This window comes from Canis lupus, chromosome 32 (genome assembly GCF_048164855.1).
Source record: "Canis lupus baileyi chromosome 32, mCanLup2.hap1, whole genome shotgun sequence".
Lineage (NCBI taxonomy): Eukaryota > Metazoa > Chordata > Mammalia > Carnivora > Canidae > Canis > Canis lupus.
Window position 1 is genome coordinate 20,382,478 of NC_132869.1, and position 24,948 is coordinate 20,407,425.

General features: G+C 42.2%; 1 protein-coding gene across 11 annotated transcripts in view; it reads right to left on the reverse strand.

Moving 5' to 3' along the window:
• The window catches only part of CYP19A1 (cytochrome P450 family 19 subfamily A member 1), a 121,693-nt gene that overhangs the window by 23,214 nt on the left and 73,531 nt on the right, over positions 1-24,948 (reverse strand). For 5 of the 11 annotated variants that reach the window (XM_072808509.1, XM_072808502.1, XM_072808501.1 and 2 more), the window contains 2 exons: positions 10,589-10,772; positions 4,772-4,922 (listed from right to left, as the gene is read on the reverse strand). In XM_072808509.1, the coding sequence (XP_072664610.1) occupies positions 4,772-4,922; positions 10,589-10,733 (296 nt within the window). In that variant the 5' untranslated portion in view covers positions 10,734-10,772. Of the gene's footprint in view, positions 1-4,771; positions 4,923-6,752; positions 6,837-9,850; positions 9,962-10,588; positions 10,773-14,933; positions 14,954-20,213; positions 24,756-24,948 lie in introns of those variants that run through there. The other 6 variants (XM_072808500.1, XM_072808498.1, XM_072808504.1 and 3 more) reach the window with 6 other exon arrangements.

A 24,948-nucleotide genomic window follows, 5' to 3' on the forward strand; every position in this document is an offset into this window, starting at 1 on the left:
AGAGTTGAAGACTTTATTTCCTATTTTACTGAGGAAAAAGAAACAACTAGAAACTCTGCAAGCTCCAACTTTTAGGATCCATGCTTATAGATTCAAACTTCCCAAACTTACTGTGGATAAACTTCCATGTCTCTAGTGAAGACCAACTCCACTTGTCACTTGGATGCCTTTTACATCTCACCTAACACATTCCTTTCTCTTCCATCAGCAATTTTTTTCTGTAATCCCACATTGCCATCGCAATACACGATGCGATGTGTATCTATCTTAACAAAAAGTCATTGGACCATACATCCTTTCTATTTCTTTGTTCCACTTCTCTGCTGCCCTTATGACAAACTCCTTGGAACAGTTGTCTACACATGCTGCTTCTAATTCTTTCCTTTCATTCTATACTATAGTCAAACTTTTGCCCTCACCACTCTATTGAAACTATCCTTTTCAAGGTCACCCATGACTTATTGTTAAATGCAACACTCAAATTTTCCATTCACCAGGCACTATCTGGCAATTCCCCCCTCCTTGATATGCACTCATCACCTGACTTTCAGACTACCACACTCTTCTGGTTTTCCCTTCTATGGCTATCCTTCTCAGCCTACTTTTCTAGTTTCTGACTATAGCTGGGGAGGGTGCCTAAAGACTCAGACCTTCTTTCACAACATTCCACTCAGCTGTCAAGTCAAAATATTCCAAATGGAATCCCTATTTCTTCCCATCCCAAATTTGCTCCGCCTATCTGAGGTAATGATACCCTCATTTTTCTAGGTATTCAAGGGAAAAACTATGCTATTGCCTTGATTCTTACACCCAACATCCAGTCTCTTAGCACTTTATTGGCTTTGCATTCAAGATATGTCTAGAATTTCACTTTTTAATAATTTTTTATTGGTGTTCAATTTGTCAACATACAGAATAACACCCAGTGCTCTTATTACCTCTACTGCTCTCACGTCTACCAGCCACCATCATCTCCTGCCTAACTGCTCTCTGTGCATTCATCCTTGTTCCCTTTAGCACCTATTCTTAAAGAATGTGGGTAGAATGGGGGTAGAATGTGAGTAGAGAAGCCAGGAATGTGCTGAAACATGAATGAGTCAGATATGTCACTCTTCTGCTCAAACTCTTCAAAGGCTTCCCATCCCATGCAGGGTTGTTAATTCAGAGTTGTTACAATGGCCAAGAAGGCCCACCATGACTGGGTAGCCTAATACCTTTCTAATGTCATCTCCACTGTTCTTTCCCTAGCCACACTGGTATCCTTGGTGTTCCTTGAACATTTCAGACAGCCTTCCACTTCAGTGCCTTTGCACTTGCTCTTCCTTCCGCTCAGAATGCTTTTCCTCTGCTTCTCTGCATGACTCACTCCCTTACTTCCATTAGGTCTTTATCCAAATGCTAATTTCTCAATGAGGCCTTTCTTGACCATAATTGCACTTCCATCCCTGCAACTGGCTCTCCCTACTTTAGTTTCCTATATAGCATGTATTTACCTGATGATAGTGTGAGCAACCATCTTGGTTTGCTTGGGACTGTCCCAGTTTTAGCGTTCAAAGTCCTACATCCTGAGAAACGCTCCCTAGTCCCAGGCATACCAAGACAATTGTCACCCTACTCATATACTATGTTTTACTCATCTATTGTTGGTATACTACTAACAATACAACAAAGTATTTCTCCAGGAGAATAGGGATATTTGGCAGATTTGTTCATGATACCCAGTGTACATAGTTTAGTCCTCAACAAATGCTTATTTAATGAATGAATGGGAACCAATAAAGATTATATGTTAGGATCACCCAGTGCTTAGTATATAGTAAATTGCCAATAAATATATGTTGAAAGAATACATGAATGCATTCCCTATAAATGTAGGCATGATATAAAAATGTAATTTTTAAAAAGATTTTTATTTATTTATTCATGAGAGAGGCAGAGAGAGAGGCAGAGACATAGGCAGAGAGAAGCAGGTTCCACGCAGGGAGCCCGATGCAGGACTCGATCCCAGGACCCCGGGATCACGCCCTGAGCCAAAGGCAAGACAAGACGCTCAACCGCTGAGCTACACAGGTGTCCCCAAATGTAATTTTAATTAGTATGTTAATTACTAAGAGGTTTGCAAATATAACCCTAATTAGCATGTTAATTTGCTAACTCCCCTTTATGGATGCTGCTCATATTTTATTGTATTCATTACAAAAACTAATATATCCACACAGCATACAGTGTCATGCACAGCATCCATTAGACCCTCATTAATTTAGAGTTTACCTGCCTGGGGAATTGTGCATACTTTACCCATGACGAGATAAAATTTCCCCCCAAACTCCTAATTGCTCGGGCAACATCCTGGCAGCACTCTGGGCCTGACTCCCCCCAGGAAGTTCTGTAGCCCCTCTTCGGGACTATGCTGATAGGAAAAGTTGGGTCATAATTTCTGCTCAGTTGTAATGACTGCAGATCTCAAATTTTTCAAAAGGGGGAAAAAAAACCCTAGCAAACTATTCTACTAAAAATAAAAAGCTTTCTGAGGTCCAATGGGGTATTTTCAAGAGGCACGGGTAGTTCTGGAAGGGACCTGAAGAGTAGGCAAGGGAAGGAGATGGGGACAAACACATCCTATTCCCTCAGGGAGCTCAGCCCTTAACAACAAAATTGAGCGGCTGGGAGGCAATTAAGGAGAACACAAAGACTCCGGTGAAAAGCCTGTGAGGACAGGAGGAGGAGAGAACTGGGAGAGCTGGGGGAAGGGCGAGATGGTTTGTGTGCACATCTCCAGCGTGAATCAGCACCTGAGTTGGTCAGGCCTGAGTCTCTAAGGCCACTTTCTTTCTTTTTTTTTATGATGTTAGAATTTATTTATTTTTATAAATTTATCTTTATTGGTGTTCAATTTGCCAACGTATAGAATAACACCCAGTCCTCATCCTGTCAAGTGTCTAAGGCCACTTTCTTTTTTTTTTTTTTTTTTTAAGGCCACTTTCTTAATGAAGGCAGCAGAGTGGTCAGAGGCCATCCTGCACTGTAACAAAAATCCTACTTCAGGAGCGCCTTTGGGCTTCAGGATCGTCTTTGGTGACCCAAGTATGTGTCATCTAAGAGCGATTTCTGTTCTGGTCCTCTGGTCTTTTGTTACCTTCTTCACTCTAGTTCTCATCTTACACTACCACCACCTGAGCTAGACTGAAGAGTAAGATGACAAGACAAAGCACTCCAACCCTGCTTAGCTGCTCCCCCAACCCCAAGGAAAGGCCCCCTTGTGCTAGAAGCCACTTACCTGCTCTCTTGTCTCAGGCTCTGCAGTATACTGGCATTACATGGAGAGCTCTACATACACCTGATGCATGGGTTCCACCGCTAGAGATTCTGAAAGCTGGGCCTGTGGCTGGGACCCCAAACCCCCAAACATTGGGGTTTTTAAAAGCTCACTGGGTGATTTCAATGTGCAGCCAGGGTGAGAACCATGGCTTAAGATCCTGAGCTGTAGACAGATATTGTTTTGGATAAATATCCTGTGGATCATGTCACCTGTCTGCTGAGGCAGCCTGGAAGGCAACTCGCTGGGCTGCTGGATGAAAGAACAAGGGCAAATGTCCCAAGCCCCCAAGCCCTCGTGTCATCAGTCCCAGGACATTTTGAGACTGTAGCCAGTTGCTAAGGTAAGTAAAGTATCGATTTTTAAAATGAGAACTTACCAAAATCACCTAAATTTGACTGACCAGAGTAATCAAAGTAAAATCCAGGGGTAATTATTGTCCTCTACTCCATTCTGTCAGTTGTTTGGGTCAAAGAATTGGGCTTTGAGATTACTGTGGTATTTTATGAAATGATGTATGTAATCTTGGCTTAAAAGAAATCAATGTAGTTTCCAGAAATGCTTCAGTTACTTCTGGGCAATAGTCTACGAACCTGGACAAAAAATTCTAACAAATAAGTAAAACCCTAGTTGGTTTCAGTTTGTGGGTAAAGCCCTGTCAGGGAATATAAAAACTCATGAATGAGACAGTGTTGGCATATAACCTTGTAAGATACTCGGTAAAGATAACTGAAAGTCTAGGGAAATGTGTTCTCTGAAATTCTCCATTTTCTATGCTCAATAAATAAGAAAACTAGTATTTCACAAAACTAGTTCTCTACAGTTGATGCCTATTTGGTTAACCCTGGATGAATTCAATCTGCTAAACTTATCCAAAAAAGATAAATCACTTTTTTAAATAGGTAATATTCCTAATTTATTTAAGATAACTCAGCTGAGACGTAGGCCCACAGTCATAAATAGACTAGGAGCATATGACTGGCATTTTTTCCTCCCGTTTACCCCTCTAGTGGTGCTCAGGAGCCTGCCATTAGAAGCACATTATCAAACTGGTACAGTTTCCTTTCTCTCAGGTGTTTTGTTTTGTTTGAACTGCTTATGTACAGAGATCAGATCAGATCTTAGGAGAGTAGAAAAGATAATACCTCTCTCTAAAGTATATTTTGTCAAACCCAAATCCTTGGATTCTAAGTTTCCACACTCACTGCTCAGAGAAATTTCAAATAGCTTTCCAGAGTTCCTTATCCATGTACTTCTGGGTTTAGGCAAAGCCCAATTATTGCACTTGTCTCATAGGGTTAGATTTCTACCTGGGAATTGTTCATCTTCATTTAAGTAGTAAAAACACAGCTTTAGCAACAAAAGCATCAAGATACCAGAATAAGTTTGTTACTTAATAGGAAAAAACACAGCCTTGGTTTTAAAAAATATGTCTCCGATTATTAACAGACTCACTTGCTAATAATGAGTGTTTCCTCTCCACATATCCAGACTCTCATGAATTCTCCGTACATCTTGTTGTAGTAGTTGCAAGCACTGCCAATCCCCATCCATAGGAACCTGCAGTGGGAAATTAGGGGCCCAATTCCCATACAATAGCCAGGACCTAGGAGAGTTATCAGATCACAGTCAGAATTTTAGTAAACACCAAAGAAGAACAAGTGCTTTATGTTATTGCTGTTTGTGTTTTTATATATCTAAAAGTTCTTTTACATATTCTGATGTGTATTTGTGAATCACTAGAAAACAAGCTTAACATGAAAAAACAGTAGTTCAGTGTCCATACCACACTAGTTCCATTTGGTCTTGATCATTTCAGTCTGTTTGAACCAGGGTATGTGTCTACTATTTTCTTGCCATATTAAACAGTGTCAGTGAGTTTTAAACACAAGTCAATCAGTCCCTCTAGTTACAAGCATGGAAACCAGGACATGTGACAAGCTGATCTGTTCGGCTGCCTAGTTATGTCTGAAAACTTTTGGTTTGAATGCCTCAGCTGATGGAATTGGTGGGTTAAAATTAGGTTGTAGTTTTGGTGTAATCTTTTTAACTGAGGGACATGGTCTGCAAAGATAATGTCCAAATAAAGAATATCCATTTCTTTTTTTTCCTTCAAAAAGAACTCGGTTTAAGAAAAGAATCCTAAGCTAAATCTCATTAGTCAAAAAAATACAGTTAAGCATTGAGGAATTAGGCAATGAGTCTGATCAGTGTCTAAACTAGAATTTGGGTCCAGTGATGTGGTTTTACTCAAGAGCAGTTACCACTCATGTGCTTGCTTACGTAAAAAAAAAAAAAAAAAAAAAGGAATTTGCAATTACTTAGGCCAGAGAACAAACTTAGTAGCTTGATTTTACTGATGGTGGTAAAAAGTTAGACAAAAACTTCTTGGAATGGTTTTAGGAGTTTTCCTGTGAAGTAGTAGCTTTTCTAAATTAAATCTTTCTCCTCTAATTCCATTCCAGCAGTAAAATAGGAAGCCAACATGCACAACTGTATGAGACAGTATTCTCACTCCATCATCTGTGTAAATAAATCTAGATAATCTAAGATTTTTCTTAAATCATCTAAATTGGATGTTAAGTCCCAAATTCGGCAAATAAGATTTAGTCTTTAACTTTGCAATAGCTGGATTAATGGGAATAAGACTGTTTCTTTGTTTTGTTTTTTCCCCCCTTAAAGTGAAGGTCTTTGGTAAGATCTGTAGAACCAAAACATTTTGAGAGGGTTCTTCCTTAATCTTCTGATTGTTGCAGTAACACTGTATGGTAAATAGATGACTGACTTTATGTTAAATAATTTCATTAAGTTCTTCAAAAGATTAAAACAAGCAAATTTGAATACGTTTTTCCTTAAAAGGTCATCAGATATACAGATCTCTAACATACACATAGTAACAAACTACTTTGCTGAGTCTTTAACAGCATAAAACGTTGTGGATGCTTAATAAAGGTTTCCTGGTGAATTTTTTAAATTAACTAGATATGTGTGCATTATATAAAGGATGAAGTCTTAAATATCATCCTCATTTAGAGTATTTTGGGTTGTATTTACATTTTGATAAAATGGAAAAATATTGTTTCATGTATGTTTAGTCCATACGAGATCAGACACCCAGCTATTTGGGAATAGACTCATTCAACAAACGTTTACTTCCTTAATATCCTAGGCCCATGAGGATCAAAGACATACAAATGAAAGGCTACACTCTTTGTTTTTTTATCTAACAGTTTGGTGCCATGTAGAGAGTCTTAATTTTAGGGAATCACCATTCAGTTTTGAAACATGACAGTGCCTAACTATCCACTGAGAAAGGGAAATGATGATGTACTTTTCTCAGGTTGAAAACCTGAATGTTCTAACCAGAAGGGAATTCAAGTCTAGGGTTTCTAGTGATGAATCGTGTGACAGCTTACTTCATTCAGCAAACACTTACCGAGACCCTACTAGGTATAGACACTAGCTACACATCAGAGACTGGAGATGGTACGATAAGCATAACTAGGTTCCCATCAGAGTCCTGTCAGGAGAGGAGAGTATGTGCAGAGAAAGCACAGTATTGAATAATTACAACACAATGTGATCCTTTGATTTACATATGTATCTTATACCGTACAGATGAGAAGCTGAGAAAAGAATACTCTAGGAGGGGAGAAATTTTGGTAGGATATTAGGGAAATATTCTGGTTGCATCCACATTAAGCTGCTCCCTGCTTCTCAGATTTGGGAATGATGACCTGGGCATGTACTAATTGCGGGAGCCTCTTTCACACCCTAAGAGGAGCAATAAATACTACACTGCATTTTTGTGCAGAAGCGGCTTCTGGGAAGCAAACATCTGGGATCTCTCACCCACTGCCCTAATCAAGAAGCTGCTGCATTCCTTGCTAGGTGTATACCCTAGAGAAACCTGTGCACATAAAGGGTCTTAGCAGCACTGTTCACAATAGTCCCAAACTGGAGACAACCAAATGTCCACCAACAGCATCAGTAATTAAACCACGAGATGTTTGAGCTACTGCATACCATATGAACTATAGAGGCATGTCATAACATGGATGAATCTTACAGACATAATATTGAGCAAGAGAAGCCCTATAGAAGAAGTAATGAAGGACTCTGATAGCTAAAACATTTAAAACCAGGCAAAATTAATCTGTATTGTTTAGGGATATGAAATTAGATGGCAAAGCTATAAAAAGCAAGGGAATGATTATCACAAAATAGAAGAATGTTTACCTCTGGAGGTGAGAGAGGGGTATGACTAAAAAGGCACAAGGGAAGTTCCCGGATGCTGTTTAACATCCTGTTTCTTGTCCTGGACTGTGATGACATTTAATTGTGTACTTTTCTGTGAAGTTGTTTTTCAGTAGGAGAAGGGGGAATGTGTTGCCATGTCCTTTTCCCAGTGATCCCCTCTGGGGACATGGTGCCCAGGGCAGAGAGGGGAGTGAACCCATGTGCAAGGTTGGGGATGGCTATGTGTCCTTGAGGAAAGGAGAGCTGCCAGGGGCTAAGTAGTTGGTAACTGTGGGTCCTGGATAGACATCAGTGAACATGGGGCAATTTCCCACAACTGGCACTTACAAAACTCCAAGGTAGGAATGACTCTGTCCTCCCCTAGACTCCTATATCTCTCCCTGGCACTAAGTCATCTGCCTATGGGTGTCACCTACGCATACTCCTCAGCCCTGGATATAGCAGGGCCCTTCAGGGAATATAGGACAAGAAACTTAGCTCTGAGTCCCAATTTCATCACTTACTAGCTGTGCACCATCTCCCCTCTTTCATCTCAGTTTCTTCATCTGCAAAATAGGCATAAACAACACCTACCTCACCAGAATCCTGGAAGGATCACAAGAGAAAAATGAACGTGAAACTGCTTTATAAATTGTAACTAACTTAAGAGCTTTTATTTATTTATTTTTTTTATTTATTTATTTATTTTTACTTACTTACTTAAGAGCTTTTAAATCATTATACCTTCTTAATTCCCTTTGGCTTTTTTCCCTGACCCTGAGTTTCTTCCAAACCTTAAAACCAAGAACCCGGACAACCAGTGATTTGAGGAAACCAACAAAAGGAGTACAGAAGTATTGGTCAGGAAGAACCAACCCAACAAACCCAAGTTTCCTCACCTTTCTTCCCCACAGGCACCATGGGACCTTAGTCTGTGCCACGAGAGGATTCTGACCAGAGCTCACATTTTCAACAGGAAAGCATGGAAGAAGCTCCCTGGTTAGCAAAATGACCACCACCCTGGGATTTAGGAATTCCTGGTTGGCCCCTTGCCTGCATTCCCACTTCCTTTCAAGCTGAGGTGCTGACAAGCCATTTCCTTTCTCTGGGCTTTCACCCCTCACTTGTAAAATGAAAAGTTTGAACTGCATGGTTTCCTATATTTGTTATAATGGTTTGCTTCGATAAGGCAGTTCACCTCTCTGGGGCTCAATTTCCTCTTCTGTCAAATGAAGGGTTGAGGCTCATATCTATGGCTCTCAGGCCTGACTGCTCATGAAAAATCACCTGGGAAGATTGATTGATTGATTGTTTGATTTTTAGTGGGGGTAGGGCAGGAGGGAGAGGGAGAGAGAGAATCCTCAGCAGGCTCTATGCCCAGCCCAGAGGCCAGTGCAGACTTGATCTCACAACTCCAAGATCATGAACTGAGCCAAAATCAAGCATCAGATGTTCAACTGACTGAGCCACCCAGGCACCCCAGATTTTTTAAAAATATAAACATGCAGACCCCGCTCCAGACATGACTGATAACCATAGTACTATTAGTGTGTGACAACACAATGTCCCCAGCTCAGGAGTGGTGGACAGAGTGATCTGTCCTGATCACAGAGTGATCTGACCTGGGCTCCTGATCCAGAGCTTCAGGGATGCCAGCTCTCATGCTTGCCCCCTCTAGGCTGACCTCCTTCTTCAAAGGTCTGAAGGACTTATTCTAACACTTGCAACATAAACATCTGAGGAGACTTGTTAAAAAAAAAAAATACTCTCCACCTCACCCTCCATTCATGGATCCTGACCTGGGAGCCCACTGTGGGAGAAGAAATCTGGTGAGGAAGAGGCAGTAGTGGGAAAGGAGTTAAAGTTAAGGCCATGAAAGAGTCTTCCTTCAGACCCCTCAGGGAGGAGATAACAACATTAACCAAATGCTCTATTTAATTGGACATTAAAGCAACCCAAAATACCAGGCCGAATCAGATAGATAGGCAGACAGTTCTCTGGAAGATTTGGAAGAATCCAGACACAGGGGACTTTGCACAAGCTTCAAACTCCTACCCTAAATCACTCTATGATGAGACCCACTGCACTTGGAAGTGTATGACTATGTTCTTGAAGCAAAGCCTTACTGGATATCTCATGGGACTGGGGATATATACTACCATGAAGAATTTTCACTGAAAACTAAAGAAATAGTTGGATATTTCTGATAATTCTGAATTAATCTGTGTGGAGGGGTGGGGGTTTCCATTGGAATTATCTAGATAATTATACTCTCTTTTTGGTTAATCCACAGACCTTGTTGAAGATTCTATCAGGGTATGATGTTCCAAGGGAACCACAGTGGTCTCCATTTTTCTTCCAATTCCCAGGTCCCAGCCAGCCCTTACAGTGGCACCACCATCACACCTACCCCCAAGAATAAGAGAAAATGAAGAGTGGGATAATGAGAGGAAATAAGGTCAAGAAAGGGAGAGGGCAGAATACATGGATGAGGCAAAGCAGAAGGGAGAAGGAGAGGAGTATAGAATGCATTTCAGGGGTGCCTGGCTGGCTCAGTTGATGGAATGTGTCATTCTTGATCTTGGGGTTCTGAGCTCAACCTCCACATTGGATGTAGAGATTACTTAAAAATAAAACTATTGTTTTTTAAAGAAGGCATCCCAGAGACATTTTTACCCTCAGAGCAACATTGGAATGAATTTGAATTAAAAAAAAAAAAAAAAAGCCTGGTTTACCTTGCTTCACCCCATCTCAAACTTGCTTTAAAGGATAGTTGTGCCAAGACTACTTCACCAAAGCAAAGCACAGACTGGAAGGAATTATCTAAGATCTTTTTTGAAATACTTTCATTTGAAATGTGCAGATAATTGGTATAAAATTTTTCACCTGAGTTTTTATTTGCTCACATTGCCATGGGCTTCGGTCATCTCCTCATGTTTGCTCCTTGTCCTTTTGCAAAATGGTCTTTACGCTCATGGACCAAAAACCCAAGTAAACAATCTCCTTAATTACATAGCTAAATGACTGACTTACCTGGTATTGAGGATGTGTCTTCATAATTCCAAACCAAAAGAAGAAAACCTGTGAGCAGCAGGATTGGCATGGTGGCCACAGGCATGACTTCGGGCATCATGCTGGTGATGTTGTAATGCATTGGGTTCAGCATTTCCAACACCATTGTTTTGTTCTTTGATCTTAGGAGAAACAACTTAAAGTCCTGTAGAAATCAGAGGAGCAAAGAAATTAGAGAATCCCTCTAAGGGAACAATTAGGACTCCCGTTGCTTTAGAGGATGCTGTAGTACAGAAATTAGCATGTGTTTTATGTGATTGGACACCTAGACAAGACAAAGTTGTGGTCACAAGTCAAAACAAGCAAGCTAAAGGGAGATCTTTTGGCTTGAAGTGCAGCATTTCTGACCTTGGTAGAATCTCAGGTTCGTTTCGACGCTTGGTCTGATAGAACCTTATCGTCTTGCCCTTGAGTGACTGAATTCCCAATTGAGAGTCCTATTTCTTACCAAAATATAAGAAAATGAAGCTCATTCCAGAGTTGAAGCCATTCTGTGACTTCATCAACACATAGTGCTTTTTCTCTTGAAGCCAAATCAATTTTTTAAAAAAAGAAATCCCCAACCTCCTTCCTTGCTCAAAATTACTCCCCCTTCCCCCCCCACCCCCCAAAGAGTAAGCTTCTCCAGCAAGAATAGTTGCCTGGGCATTGTCAAGGTATCCTCAGAGCCTCCCATTAGGTTGCTGAATCCAGCGTGGCTCACTCAGAACGATCTTTCTCTATTGGATTTTAATAAGGCTTAAAATCTCTTGCACTGCAGGCTGGATTAAGCAGTGCCCATGGAGGCCAATGTCAGAGGCAGTAGGAGAGAAGAATGAGAGAGAGAGAATAAAGGGAGAGGAGAAAGAGGAGGAAGGAAAGAAAGGACAGGAAGAGTAGAATTCCACCAGCAATATGCTCAGGTGCCACTCATGCTTTGCCCCCCAGCAGCCAATCTCCTGACCTTTTCAGTTTGATTTGCTGGTTCTGCTGTGTTGCTGAATAACGTAGTGTAAGACCAATACTCACAGAGGAGAGTTTCAGGGATGGTGGTTTGTTGAAGAGACCTAGACTGAATATCCTTGCATAGCAAGGCAAGAGCAACCATTCAGTGCAGTTCTGGTGCCAGGTGACTGTTCTGAGGATTAGCCTCCCATGGAAAGGTGACCTTTCATTTGTAGGACTTGTAATTGTTCTGAAACAGATGTTTGGCAGGATTTTATCTAGGAATAGTTCTAGACGCTTAACCAGGGCCTCTAATTAGTTTTGGGGTGCTCTGTGAACTCCCTGAAATGCTGCATAAAGTTGTATCTGCGTACCTGCACTTCTAGAGGGAAAGAACTCTCATTAGATTCTTAAAGAGTATAGAATTACATTTCTCCGTGATCTACATGAGATCTTAAATATCCAGTTAAAAACCCATTCTGGCAATTAGAGAAATGTTGTAATACAGTTGAATTTATTCAGTTGCTTGGTTCACATTACTGATTCATTTCTATTGCACCATTTAAATAATCATTAACAGTTCAGTGCAAGGTGTTGAAAATGACTGCATACATGGTGGGCAGTTTGTTTTTCAAAAATATGTATAAGTCTGAAGAGTCAGCGATGTGTCTGTTATCATCTGGTTCCTTTATTGATAAGAAGCTGCTTTGAACAGATTGAATTTTAGATATTAACTTTCCAATGTGGAATTTTACGTCATTTTAAATAAGCTCCCTGTGACTTTTTAACAGCCAGCATCCTCAAGGTCTCTTCTGATATTGACAAAACCTGAAGCCAATGTTAAAAGCATAAGTGAAGAAGGTGATGGAAACAAAAGGGAGGAAGATGTCCCAGAGGAAGTGATTCTAGCAGAAAACTTCATATTAGAGAAGCTCTCAGAAAAAAAAAAAAAGAAAAGAAAAAAAAAACAAACCTCTGATATTTCACAGCACTAAAATCACAAAGGATTAAAATGTTGGGAGCTGATGCAAATTTATAAAGGAGTATAACAATTCACCGAGGCATAGAAATGATGCTCCCTCCATAAGTCATACAAAGAGGAGATGGCAACGAGAAATGTTTACTCTATTTTTAACAAAGCACTTTTTAAGAATTGCAGTATTTCTAATGTTTAAATTACAGTTTATTATGACTGGTCTTAGTATTTTTTTCATTTCCGTATACACTCAAAACCTGTAGTTAGAGAGTTTTTAATGCCTCAACAAAAAGTTTATAGGTTGTGGAACACTTGTATTTTTTCTATTTTTCTATAGATTTTATTTATTTGAGTGAGAGTGAGAGAGCACAAGCAGGAGGAGGGGCAAAAGGAGAAGGAGGAGACTCCTTGCTGAGCAGGGAGCTGGATGTGGGGGTCTATCCCAGGATCTGGGATCATGACCTGAGCCCACGGCAGATGTTTAACTGAGCCACCCAGGTGCCCTTTTCTCTCAATTTTTAGTTTCACTTTGCATGGTCATTGTTACATCTTGTACTGCCTGTATGTCTAAATGTTTAATAGGGCTTAGAAGCCTAGTTCCTCGTCTTTCTCAGAAGTATGTCCTAAAGATGCTCCAAAGAGTATGAGAATTTTTTTAACACTTACAAAGCATTTACTATGTGTCAGATGTTGTTCCAAGTGCTTTATAAATACTAAGCCATTCATCCTCACAACAACCCCAAGTGAAGTAAGATGATCCTCATTTTACAGTTGAGGAAATGGAAGTGTGATATATAGGGCACCCGGCTTGTTTGGTGCAGAGCTGGGATTAGAGTCCATGTAGTCTGTCTCTGGAGCCCATGCTCTTTCGGTTTTCAAGTTTTTATTTAAATTCCAGGGATGCCTGGGTGGCTCAGCAGTTGAGCATCTGCCTTTGGCTCAGGGTGTGATCCCAGGTCCAGCATTGAGTCCTGCATCGGGCCCATGCCTGGAGCCTGCTTCTCCCTCTGCCTGTGTCTCTGCCTCTGTGTCTCTCATGAATAAATAAAATCTTTTTAAAAAAGTAAATTCCAGTTAACATACAATGTAATATTAGTTGTAGGTGTAGGATCTAGTGATTCATCACTCACATACAACCCCCACTGCAGAGCCCATGCTCTTAATCGTGCTGTTTTGATGCCTATTTTGGGATTTATTTGGTCTCTACATTCAGGGACGTTTCAATCCTAAACTAATTATGTTTGTTTCTAAGCTACTCAGAAAGTCTTCCTTTAAAGGAACAAGCTTTTCAGACCTCTGAATAAATACCACAGCTGGAAAGGTCTTTTCAAATTCTTTCTTCCTTGCACATTGTTTTTCCGTTCAGGAGAACATTCTAATGTGCTGCACAGACAGGTTGGTTGAACAGGTTGAATGGTGGTATAGGAATATAGGAAGGGCCTAGAACTTCATAGGGGTTGCTTATATATCCTCTGTGCCAAGAATACCCACTACACACCCTCAAACATACATGTACATACACATAGCCCTCAAGTGCCATGTTCCTTCAAATGTCATCCCAAGTACTTGGGTCTCTAGGCATTCGTTTGCTGAGCAGTCTCTACTCTTCACTCACTGGGCATCCCACACTGGGCGTGGTACTGAACAGGGGCTTTGGCATTCTGTTCCTGTGCTGTGTGAAACCACAGGTATCCTAACACCTTCACTTACTTGACCCTCTGCAGGGTGGGGAAGCAGGCCTTAGCCTTGCAGGAGTGCTGCCCAGTCTGGCCAGATCCTACCCAATCCTACCTTGCAGCATGGGAGAAACCTGTCCAGAGGACCCAGCCATTCTGGGTCTGAGGGCCAGGTACCAAGCCTGCACTTCCTCTCATTCTCTTCAGTACACCCGGTCTGACCCTCTTTCACATCCCTACTTGCAGAGAAATGTGACCCGGCTACCTTGGTTCTCCCTGTTAAGTCCCTTACAGACTTAAGTGAGGCACTCATTCTTAAAACTTCTCTCCTTTTGTTACTTCTCCTTCTAGAAGGTGAGTTCTCCAAGGCCAAAAATCTGTGCCTGTCTCCTTCACAACTATATCCCACTCCCAGAATAGTATCCTGGACTTTACTTTGTATATGCTCACTACAAGCCTGTTGCCTGGGTTTGCAGTTTCCACATTCATTCAGATTTTACTCCCCATTGCAACCTCCCCAAGACACTTTTTCTCAGATCCTCCCTTTCAGTCTGTCCTGCACACTGTTGCCAGACTGTTTTTCATTTCATTTTTCATGACATCAGTTCCTTACTAAACTTTTCCTTGCTTCTAGTTGATTGCAATGTTTCCAAATTCATCCTCATTCAGACTTATTTCTTGGCTCTCTGCACCAACATTCTGACTCCTCTTTGACCTATAGACATCATACCTGAGAACTCTCCCTCATGCCTCCCTCACGTCTCCCCAGCTTGGTTGGTTCTGCCCCGCAGGCCTCCGAGGAAAGGTTTGCTTCCTCCTCTCGCATCTCTGAGCCATCTCTTACTTGATATAAACACCCCTCCTCCTTTCTTTGACATAAGTTCTGGGACACTCTTGCTTTTGACTGCGAAGTCACTCTATAACTCGAGTCATAATTGATTTCATTAAACAAACATTTATTAAGGATCTTGTCTGAGCAAGGTGTTACATTTGGTCATGAGAAGCATAAGTTCCAAGGAAGGTGCTGTTAAGCCAGGGCATGGTATGAGGACCATAGGTCTCTAGGATGATAGGCAGAGGTGCCCATGAACTTCTACATCAAGGGAACACAGCTGGAAAGAAACTCTGAGATCCTCCAAGAGTACAGTTCTCTTCCTTGAAAAATGAACCAACCTCATGAGGTCCAGGGAAGTAAAGAGCTACATGTCAGTGGTCCCTTACAAGTGGGGAAGGTTTACCCACATACACATTCTGCAATCTGATTTCCATGATGCCCTCCTGCTGGGTTCATGACATTGCAGTTTCTAGTCATTCTTCCCAGCAAGCTTCCAAGTAAGTCCCTGCGAATTTTTTTGTTCTGGAGCAGGAGAGATAATAGGAACCAACAAGGGAAACCTGGAAGGATAAACATTGTGTGGTTGGCCTGGGCAACCTTTTAGGGACCTTTTAGGGACCACTGGCAAGACTTCAACCACTAGCATTTCCAACCATAAAGGGAAGACTATTGATCGTGCATGAGAGGCAAGTTTCCCTCTCCAGTAAATGTGTTGCTGCCAAAACCAACATTTCACATGAGCATGCAGATCCAAAAGGCAACAGGTAGGACTAAGGCTTTCTTACTCATTTATGAGGTCCCATGACGTTGATGCATGTTTCTGGAAATGCTCCTTTCTTTGAAATAGCTTGCTAGTCAACTACCAGCAGGCCTGGCTGTTCTTTTGCCTTAGCTTTCATCTTTGCCCCTCTGAGGGTGCCCTTTTGTGCCTCAGATACCTAATCTGTTGTCTTCCCAGTGGACTATATCTAATATCCTCTCTCAAGAGAATTTGTTTTAAAGTATAGTCAGCAGAGACTGCCTGCAAAGCCTTCTAGATCTTCAGGCCACTAGACAAGGTGTGGGTATAATGGGACCAGAGGCCCACCATGGGGCCCTAAGATGCTCTTGTGCAGGGGCTGCCTCACATCAAACTACACATTTTTCGCACTAGGACCTGTCTCGTGGAGGCAGAAAGGGCCATCCTGGGTATCATTCCCACAGCAGCAGCCATTTCTCTAAGAAGTTCTCTCCCACTTCACTTTTCAATTCAGTTTTATAAGACCTAACATATTGTCTGGCCTCTGAGGAACAGGTAGTGGACTTTTTCAGCCTAATCTTGGCTTTTAACCTGAAGAGGAAAAAAAGCAGAAGTGACAGTAGTGTCACAGGAGCAGGACTTGGGGTTGGGTCCGGAGTTCAAGTCTCAGTGGCTAACCAGCTCTAAGAGCTAGCTCATTTTCCTCCCAAGCCTCCCGGAGCCCTGGCTGAGGAAGCCAGTTCTACTTTAGGACATGGAGACAAGGGTTAAAGTGAAAGCTCCAGAGTCCGCACCAGTGGTGTTGGCTTGTGTTCTTCGGCTTAAACTCTCTGTGGCACATGGAGTTGTGGGATTCCATGACTCTGGGAGCACTATGCAAGGTCCTCAAGTGGGACTGCCGAGGGTAGCCACGATGCCACCAGCTGGAGAGGGCCCAGAAAGAGAACCTCTTTCTTGTGGCAAGATCCAGAGCCCTACCTGAGTCTTGGTGTCCAAGATTTACCACACTGAGGTCCCAAGTGGCCTTGCTTTAGCTCACCTACCTGGATGTGATAAGTTCTTATAAGCGCAATAATATAACTGCCTCCTCTATGGAACACCCAGCTGCCTCTGCAGTGAGATGTCTTTTGTCATTACCACAGCATAAGTTCTTCCAGGGCGAGGAGTCACATCTTTCTCCTCTCTGTGGCTCCCATGGAGGCTACATGAGTGCCTTGTACCTAGTAAGTGCTCAGTAAATGTCAGTGAAGTGAATGGTTAGCAGGTTAAACTTTTGGGGCTTGGGGTCATCAAAGCATGATGTATACACACATCCCCAAGGGAATGTTTTCCTTATCTGTGATTGCACATGCCAAATTTCAGCAATGCAGTGGCCCACGGCCACCACCCAAACAGTCAGATAACAACAGCTGGCCTTTCCTTGTAAGCTTATCTGTTGTTGAATGAGCAAACTGTGAGGCCACAGAGATGGCCTAGAGCAGGGCCAGTCTCTGGCAAGGGAGCCACTGGATAACCCCAAGTGCTCATGTTACTTAACCCCTCTGGACCTTTTTCCTTATCTCTAAAACACAGGGATTGGGCCAATGACCTTTTCTAATTCCATGTCTGATGCCCAACATTCTTACCTTTTATTATAGTGTCCCCCACACCCCGACACCCCCTGCCCAGTCCTTGGCTCTCTCTTCATCTTCCTTGGTTCTTTTTCCTTGTGCACCATTGCTGTAGGCCAGCCAGTGGTGCCTGTAGGCCCAGGTGTCCAGAGCAAAACTGGGAGGTCAGGGAAGCTGGAGTGCAAATGGCCAGCTTTGGCCATCTCCTCTAGCTCTTCTCATTCTCTTAAAGCCCCAGACCCATTCTGAGAACCTAGTGAAAGAACTTGTGGAACTGCACTCTGGAGAAACACACTCAGGAATCAACATGCAATGCTTTTGAATGCAGTTCTGGGTTCTGGACCCACCCCCTGAAATTAACGGCTCCTGCGGCTAGTACCTTTCTCCACCTTCCACCTCAGTTTCCCAATATCCCAGAGGCACTTTCCACATCAAAACTACCTTCACTGATCAGTAGAGTGTGATTTTCAGATTGTAAATGAATGAAATTTCCTTTGGGAATTTTTTATCTTACCTGGACTCTAAATCCACAGGTGAAGCCTTGATGATAAAATGGTAGATTATGCAGCCAATGGAATTGTGAGAAAAATTTAATTGGAGAATGTGTGATACTCTGAAATCCCATTTGTGGCCTCACACTGACACTGCTTATGGCTATACTTTAACCCTTGGTAGGCATCAAAGCTCATAGGATCTCTACACTTGTGCGCGGAAGGTGCCATCTCATGGGAGAACACACACACATGCAAACTACTGTGTTCACTCAAAAATTTAGTATCTACGGTGTCCTAGGCACTGTTCTAGGCTCTAGGAATATAGCAATGAACAAAATGAGGTCCTTTCCCTCAAGGAGTTAATTTGGACAAGACAGAGCCACCTGTATTACTATTCATATAAGTCAAACTACAAGAGTTTAACCAGGGATATAAGTAGCCATGGGAGGACAAGGGAAACCGATTATCTTGGGAAGGTTGGCTATGGTTTAATGAGCAGGCCTTGGAGGAGCAGCATTATTTTAAAGGTATCAAGTTGAAGGAAAGGCATTGCAGGTTAAGAGAATGAGAAAAGAATTGACAGGGGAAACTGAAAGCTGCTCCCGCTTCCCTTCCCATGACATTAGTTTTACTGGGTTCAGATGGACTCCCATCACTGTGTATGTTCACTGCTACAGCTCTGCCTCTGTTTATTCATCAGAAAAAGGGGAGAAATAGTGTTTCTTGGTATGGTAACTATGAGGAACGAAAGAGATAAAGCATGTTGGGGCCTTATCAGTGGATCTACCACATAGTAAGATTTCAATAAATATTATTAGTCTTCAGTCTCCAGCAAGAGCATAAGTCATAAGGGACAGTCCTGGGAATAGCTGGAAGGAGCAGTCTTTGGACTGGAGTAGTGTCCTGGGGGTCACTGAAGAAATCTCTGCTTTGGAGCAGGTCACCACAGCTTCCTTGGGCACTCTATGCTCGTTGGTAGGTGTCTGAAGGTCAGTGACTCTATGGCCCTTTCCTCATGGAATAATTGGGGATATGTGAGAGAGGCTGAGGTGGCCTGAACAGAATTGCAGAGTTGCAGAATAATTGATTTTTTCCTCCAATGCTCCTCCTCACTCGGACTTCCTTTTCTGTGTCATTTGCCCACATTTTTTATCCACCCACTTTCTTCTCCTCAGTCATAAGAAATCATCTTACCAAAATAATTGGTCTCCAGGGGCTAATCTTTCAATTTGTTCTCCCTCCTAGGGATATTTTAACAGGTACCTGGAGCAGTTTTTTGGAGAGCACAAAAGAAATGTTTGGCACTCTCTCAGCTCTATGGGAGCCTTCAGTCTAGTTGGAGCAAAAAACTAATAAACATGACATTGTTGACAAGTACAAAGAGATATTAGCATAGAGATGTGGCCAAAGAAGGCTTTGCATTGATGGTGAGACTTGTTCTGGGCCTTGAAATATGGTTGGAGTTTCAATAGTAAAAAGAGGACAGGTTTTGTGTTTTGAGGCAAGAATGAGTAAGGTGGTTGAGACCTGGGATAATGAGACCGAAGAAGCTGGATCCCTGTTGGGAAGCATCAATATCGACTGGTGGAGCTCTAAGTAGGGGTAGGGATGATGAAGGAGGATACAGGAGAGGTATGATTCTCTTAGTTGACCCCCTGGCTTCTAGTTTGTTCATATACTCCTAGGAAACTAGAGGAAGGATTGAAGAGAGAGAAAATTCTACTAGCTAAACTGTATCTGTGAGTGCTAATACTAGAGGCAGGCATGTTCAGAACTAATTTGTGAGCCTTGAAAAAATATTTAGGCAATATCAGAAAGGGAGACAGAACATGAAGACTCCTAACTCTGGGAAACGAACTAGGGGTGGTGGAAGGGGAGGCAGGTGGGGGGTGGGGGTGAAAGGGTGACGGGCACTGAGGGGGGCACTTGACGGGATGAGCACTGGGTGTTATTCTGTATGTTGGCAAATTGAACACCAATAAAAAATTTATTATTAAAAAAAAGAAAAAATATTTTGAATTCATATCTAACTTACAGCTCATTGTCAACAAGCACTGGGTTTGATCATTCGTTCCACCACACTTGGCTTCAAATGATCTTTTACTGCTTCCCAAATCAAGTCTATCACTGGTGAGTGAAGAATTGGCCCACTGAGATATCTGTATGTGACTCTTATACTGCTGAGAATTCAGGCAGTCCCCTTAATTTCTATGGAATTCTTGGATAATATTTCTTTGGATGTTGTCTCTCCTCCATTCTCACTGTTTTTGCTTCCTAGAATACTAATTAGACAAGTTTTGAATTTTATGGATCCATTCTTCATGTTTCTTACCTGTTCTTTTCATATTTCCCATATCTTTATTTCTTTGTGCTACATTCTGAGGTGATTTCTTGATTGAGTCTCCCAGCTTTTCAACTGTTATTTGGCTTTTCAGTCCATCTATTCAGATTTTCATTTCAAAAATCAAAATATTAATGTCCATTATATGTTAATTTCTTTATGGATGGCAAGATCTGCTGATGTCTCTGAGGCTGTTATTAATGTATTATAGGGCCTTGTTTTCATTGATCACTAAGTCTGTTTCCTCTGGTGCAAACTCTTCTGTTTAGTTTGTGACTTCCTCTCATGGTGTTAGCATTCATCAGATTTTGGTGAGTTTTAATTATGCGCTTAATTAATTTGTGGCTGAAATTTCAAGTTAGTCATCCAGCTGCCTCTATTTGTCCACATTTTGGGAGAGGAAGAGAAGAAACAGGATGTTTTGGTGCAGTTTGTATTACAGGCTGTTTACAGGAAGAGTGAGAAAGGGGTGAAACATGCCACTAATCAGAATATCTTGGAGTTAGGCTTCTGGGCTTGGATGTACTCTACATCTCCAGCTCCCACTCCTTGTGCCAATATCTTCTTTGGAAAGAGCCCCTATCTCACTGCTGCTTGATAAGGGGGAAGGAGATATACAGGTACTCCTGAAGCCAGTTCCTCAATCTGCTTGTTGCCCCTAGTTTCTTCCTGTTCTCATAATGTACCCTTCTCCATGTACAGAGCCCCATTTGGTTTTGTCTGGCCTTTTTAGGAATACTTTTCTGTGTGTATTTGAATATTTTCCTCTATAGTGTTGATCCCATCAGTTTTTGTACTTTCAGAATTTCTGGCCCAAGGGGAGCTCCCTTCTTGTTTTGTAGTTCAGCTATAGATTTTAAAAATATCTGGGCAGCCCAGGTGGCTCAGTGGTTTAGTGCCGCCTTTGGCCCAGGGTGTGATCCTGGAGACCCGGGATTGAATCCGACGTCGGGCTCCCTGCATGGAGCCTGCTTTTCCCTCTGCCTGTATCTCTGCCTCCCGCCCCCCCTCTCTGTGTGTGTCTCTCGTGGATAAATAAATAAAATCTTTTTAAAAAATATCCTCTCGGGGCCCTGGATGGCTCAGCGGTTTAGTGTCTGCCTTTGGCCCGGAGCGCAGTCCTGGAGTCCCGGGATCGAGTCCCACGTTGGGCTCCCGGCATGGAGCCTGCTTCTCCCTCTGCCTGTGTCTCTGCACCCCCCCGCCTCTATCAAAATAAATAAATAGAATCTTTAAAAAATATGTATCCTCTCTATCAATTCCAGAGATTTGGAATGACAAAGAAAGGCATGTGCTTCATCCACATCTTGAACCAGAAGTTTACTGAGGATATTAAAAGTCTAGTGCCTCAGACTTCTGAAAGCAATTCCAAAGAAGGGGCTCTGGAGATGTTTTGCCTTATATCATTGAAATGAGTAGGCTGCATAGGAGTATCATCTGTTTGGTCTTGTAGTGTTGGATATAATATTTACCATCAGTCTCATGGCTCTGAGGTCAGAGCCATGTGACAATAAGGCAGTATCATTGATGTCAGAGTTGCTCTGGACTTCACCCAAGGAGGGCCCAGAGTTGGATATGGTAAACAGAGGAGGCAGCAGGGGACAAAGAATAAAGAGAGCTATACTTTAGAGACCCAGAATAACAAGTATGAGCTAGACATGGAGGTCAGTGACCTAGCTGGAAGGAAAAGAAGCAGAAATGCAAGCACATAAAAATGGCTTCTCCAAGAGTGGATGGAATAGAGAACGTGAGAGATTTTGGCCAGGTGTGAGAAATATAATAAAATAATCAACATTTCTGTGAGGCAGGGTAAACTTGGAACAAGGCAATGGGTGAATCCTTCATAAATGGTAGAAGCAGGTTGCAAAAGGCCCTGAATGCTCTGTGACCAGTTGGAACTTGGAAGTAAAACAATCATCATTGTTATAGTTTTTATGATATTATATTGTTAATGTAGTTTGTTATAGTGGAGAATAGTACTTTATAGTTCTGCTCCATACTGTGTGACTTGAGGCAAGTTACTACACCAATCTGAGCCTTCAGTTTCCTACCCAGTAAAATGGAGATAATACAGCCTTCTTTGCCTTGAGATAACTTAGGTGAAATATTTGCTTAAACTGTGATAGAGTACAAGTGGCAGGCAGGATTTTGCCTGAGGCTCCTTCTAACTCTCTTGGAGTTTAGGAGCCAAGCAGAAATGAACAATCTAGCGTCCCTTGAAAGAGAGAAAAAGCCTCAGGTAAGCATTCCAGGGATCCCTGCAAGGCTCTGAACTGCCACAGCCAGTGAAAGAGACACATTCTCCCAAGGAGTCCACTCCTTCACCAGGGGTCTCTGTTCTAGGTATCACGCCAAGTGATGGGCACCAGAGGAACATGGTTGACAGGCCTGGTCCCTAGAGCTCATGACCTTAGTAGTGAAGGCAGGCCTTGAACTAGTAAGCATAAAATTGAGATGAGATTTATCGGAGGGAACACGTGGGGTCCTATAGGAGTATGTAACAGAAAACCTCTTCCATATTCCCCAGATGAGGTCGGGTGCCCCTTAAGCTCAATCTTAAAGATAATATTTTCCAGGAGAAAGAATGGCAAAGGGGTGACTTATTCTAGGGAAGAGGGAACAGTGTGTACAAATGCTCTCATGGTTAAGAAGACAATGCTCTACCAAAAGTAGGAAAACTTCTTTCCAAATTATGCAGGCACTATTCCAGTAATTGAGGGCAGACATTATTTGTGCTGAGGGTCTCTGGAACAGCTGGGCTGTACATTCTTACATGGTTTCCTGACTCACTGGGGGAGTGAAGTGGGGGACTGGCCCCATGTGCAGGTGGGCTCACTTGAATCAACTTCCACCATTTCTCATTGAAGTCACTCATGACCAGGGACACAATGAGGGATCCCTGTCTCCCATAAAAACCCAGTAACTCAAACGAATCTTTACTCAATGGAGTATTTTGAAATGAAATTTCATTTTCAGTTTGTTATGCTTACGAGTGGATGGGAGGGTTTCTGGTGTTTCCACTCCTTTAACCCCATGGATAGAAACAGTCCCCAAGGCCCAAGTTGAGCTGAGACAAAAGTTGTGACTTGCCTGCTATCAATCCCAAGTTCTACATGGAAGCTGCTAATGTGGGTCCTAAGAAACCAGCTAAGGGGTGCAGAGGAACACTCCACTAGCTAGGACATGGGTGTAGGTAGAGATTACTTCTGGAAAAGCACCCTGGAGGTGACAGGCTCTGTTAAGATGGATGAGTAAGGTGTTTTCCAAAGAGCTCTTTTCACACTCACACCAGCGCTATAGGAAATTGTCATTTCCTCACACCATGGAAACCATCCTCCTGGAAATTATGGCCCCAGAAATGATAAAGTGGCCCGAATGGTTCAGCTGAATTTTGAGTGTTATTCTTCTGTTTTATGAGAGCCCTAACTTTGCTCACATGGAACTAGACATTCAGAGTTAATATTTTCCACCAACAGATACTTATTGGGTGAGGCAGTATATCTGTATCACCACAGCAGAATCCAAAGTAGGCATTCCTGAAAGAAGTGTTCTTGTATAGCTTATCGATAAAGGCACCGGGCCTAGAGAAACTGCTCTCCATCCCTGCCACCACCCTAGGAATTTTAAAATAGAGAAAATAAAGATAAAATCTGTTACCAGCTTAGCTGTGTAATCTTTAGGTCTTATGAAAACCACACACAATTCCATTTACAAAGAATCCAGGAGCAGGTTCAATAACCTCTATTTATGAAACTCCCATTTCTGTGAAAATCAAGATAACAGTCATTGGTTATTTAGCCCAGTTCTCTGACCTGAGGGTTTAGAAATTTTCATTTATAGGAGAGGAAGATATTCATTCACCTTGGCATCCACCCCATAAGTCCAGCAGGTGAGGGTGGGCATGGGGGCCCTGCAAAGAAATCATTCTGGGCTCACCTCTAAAACTTCTGATCCAGTAAAGGCCTGGCTTTGGCCTATGTGGTAAATCCCCAATATACCATTTAATAGACGTGTAACCTTGGTTGGGCAAGTTACTTAACCTCCCTGAGCCTCGGATTCCATAGCTTTGTGATGGAGGTAGCACCTACCTTCTGTCATGGTTGGTGAGGATTTTATATCTCATTTACTTAAAGCACCTAATACAAGGGCTAACACATATTCATTCCCTAATAAGTGATAGTCAACCTTAATGGTAAAATAAATACCTGTCAAAAGACAAAGATGTCAAGAAGAAGAAAAATACTCAACTAAGAACTATGTATACATCTAAGAAAGATGTATAGTAGGGTAGCTTGGCGTTGGAGATGAGGGGTGGACAGTGGCTAGACACTCATGGACTGTTCTGCCCCCAACAGTCCCAATTATGCCTATTGTCCCTGCATCATTATTAATAGCACTCCCTTTACTCTCAAAGTGCTCCAGTTTAGGCAATAAATTTTATAATCCCCTTAATGTGATTCTCCAATGTACTTGCAGAAGCAGCCACTTCTCTGCCTGCAGCATCACACTACAGTGACTGGACCTATTATTATAATGGCTACCTTTTTAAAAAAAAAGATTTATTATTTTTTTATTTATGATAGACAGAGAGGCAGAGACACAGGAGGAGGGAGAAGCAGGCTCCATGCCGGGAGCCTGATGCAGGACTCGATCCGGCAACCCCAGGATTGCACCCTGGGCCAAAGTCAGACACTAAACTGCTGAGCCACCTGGGGATCCCCTAATG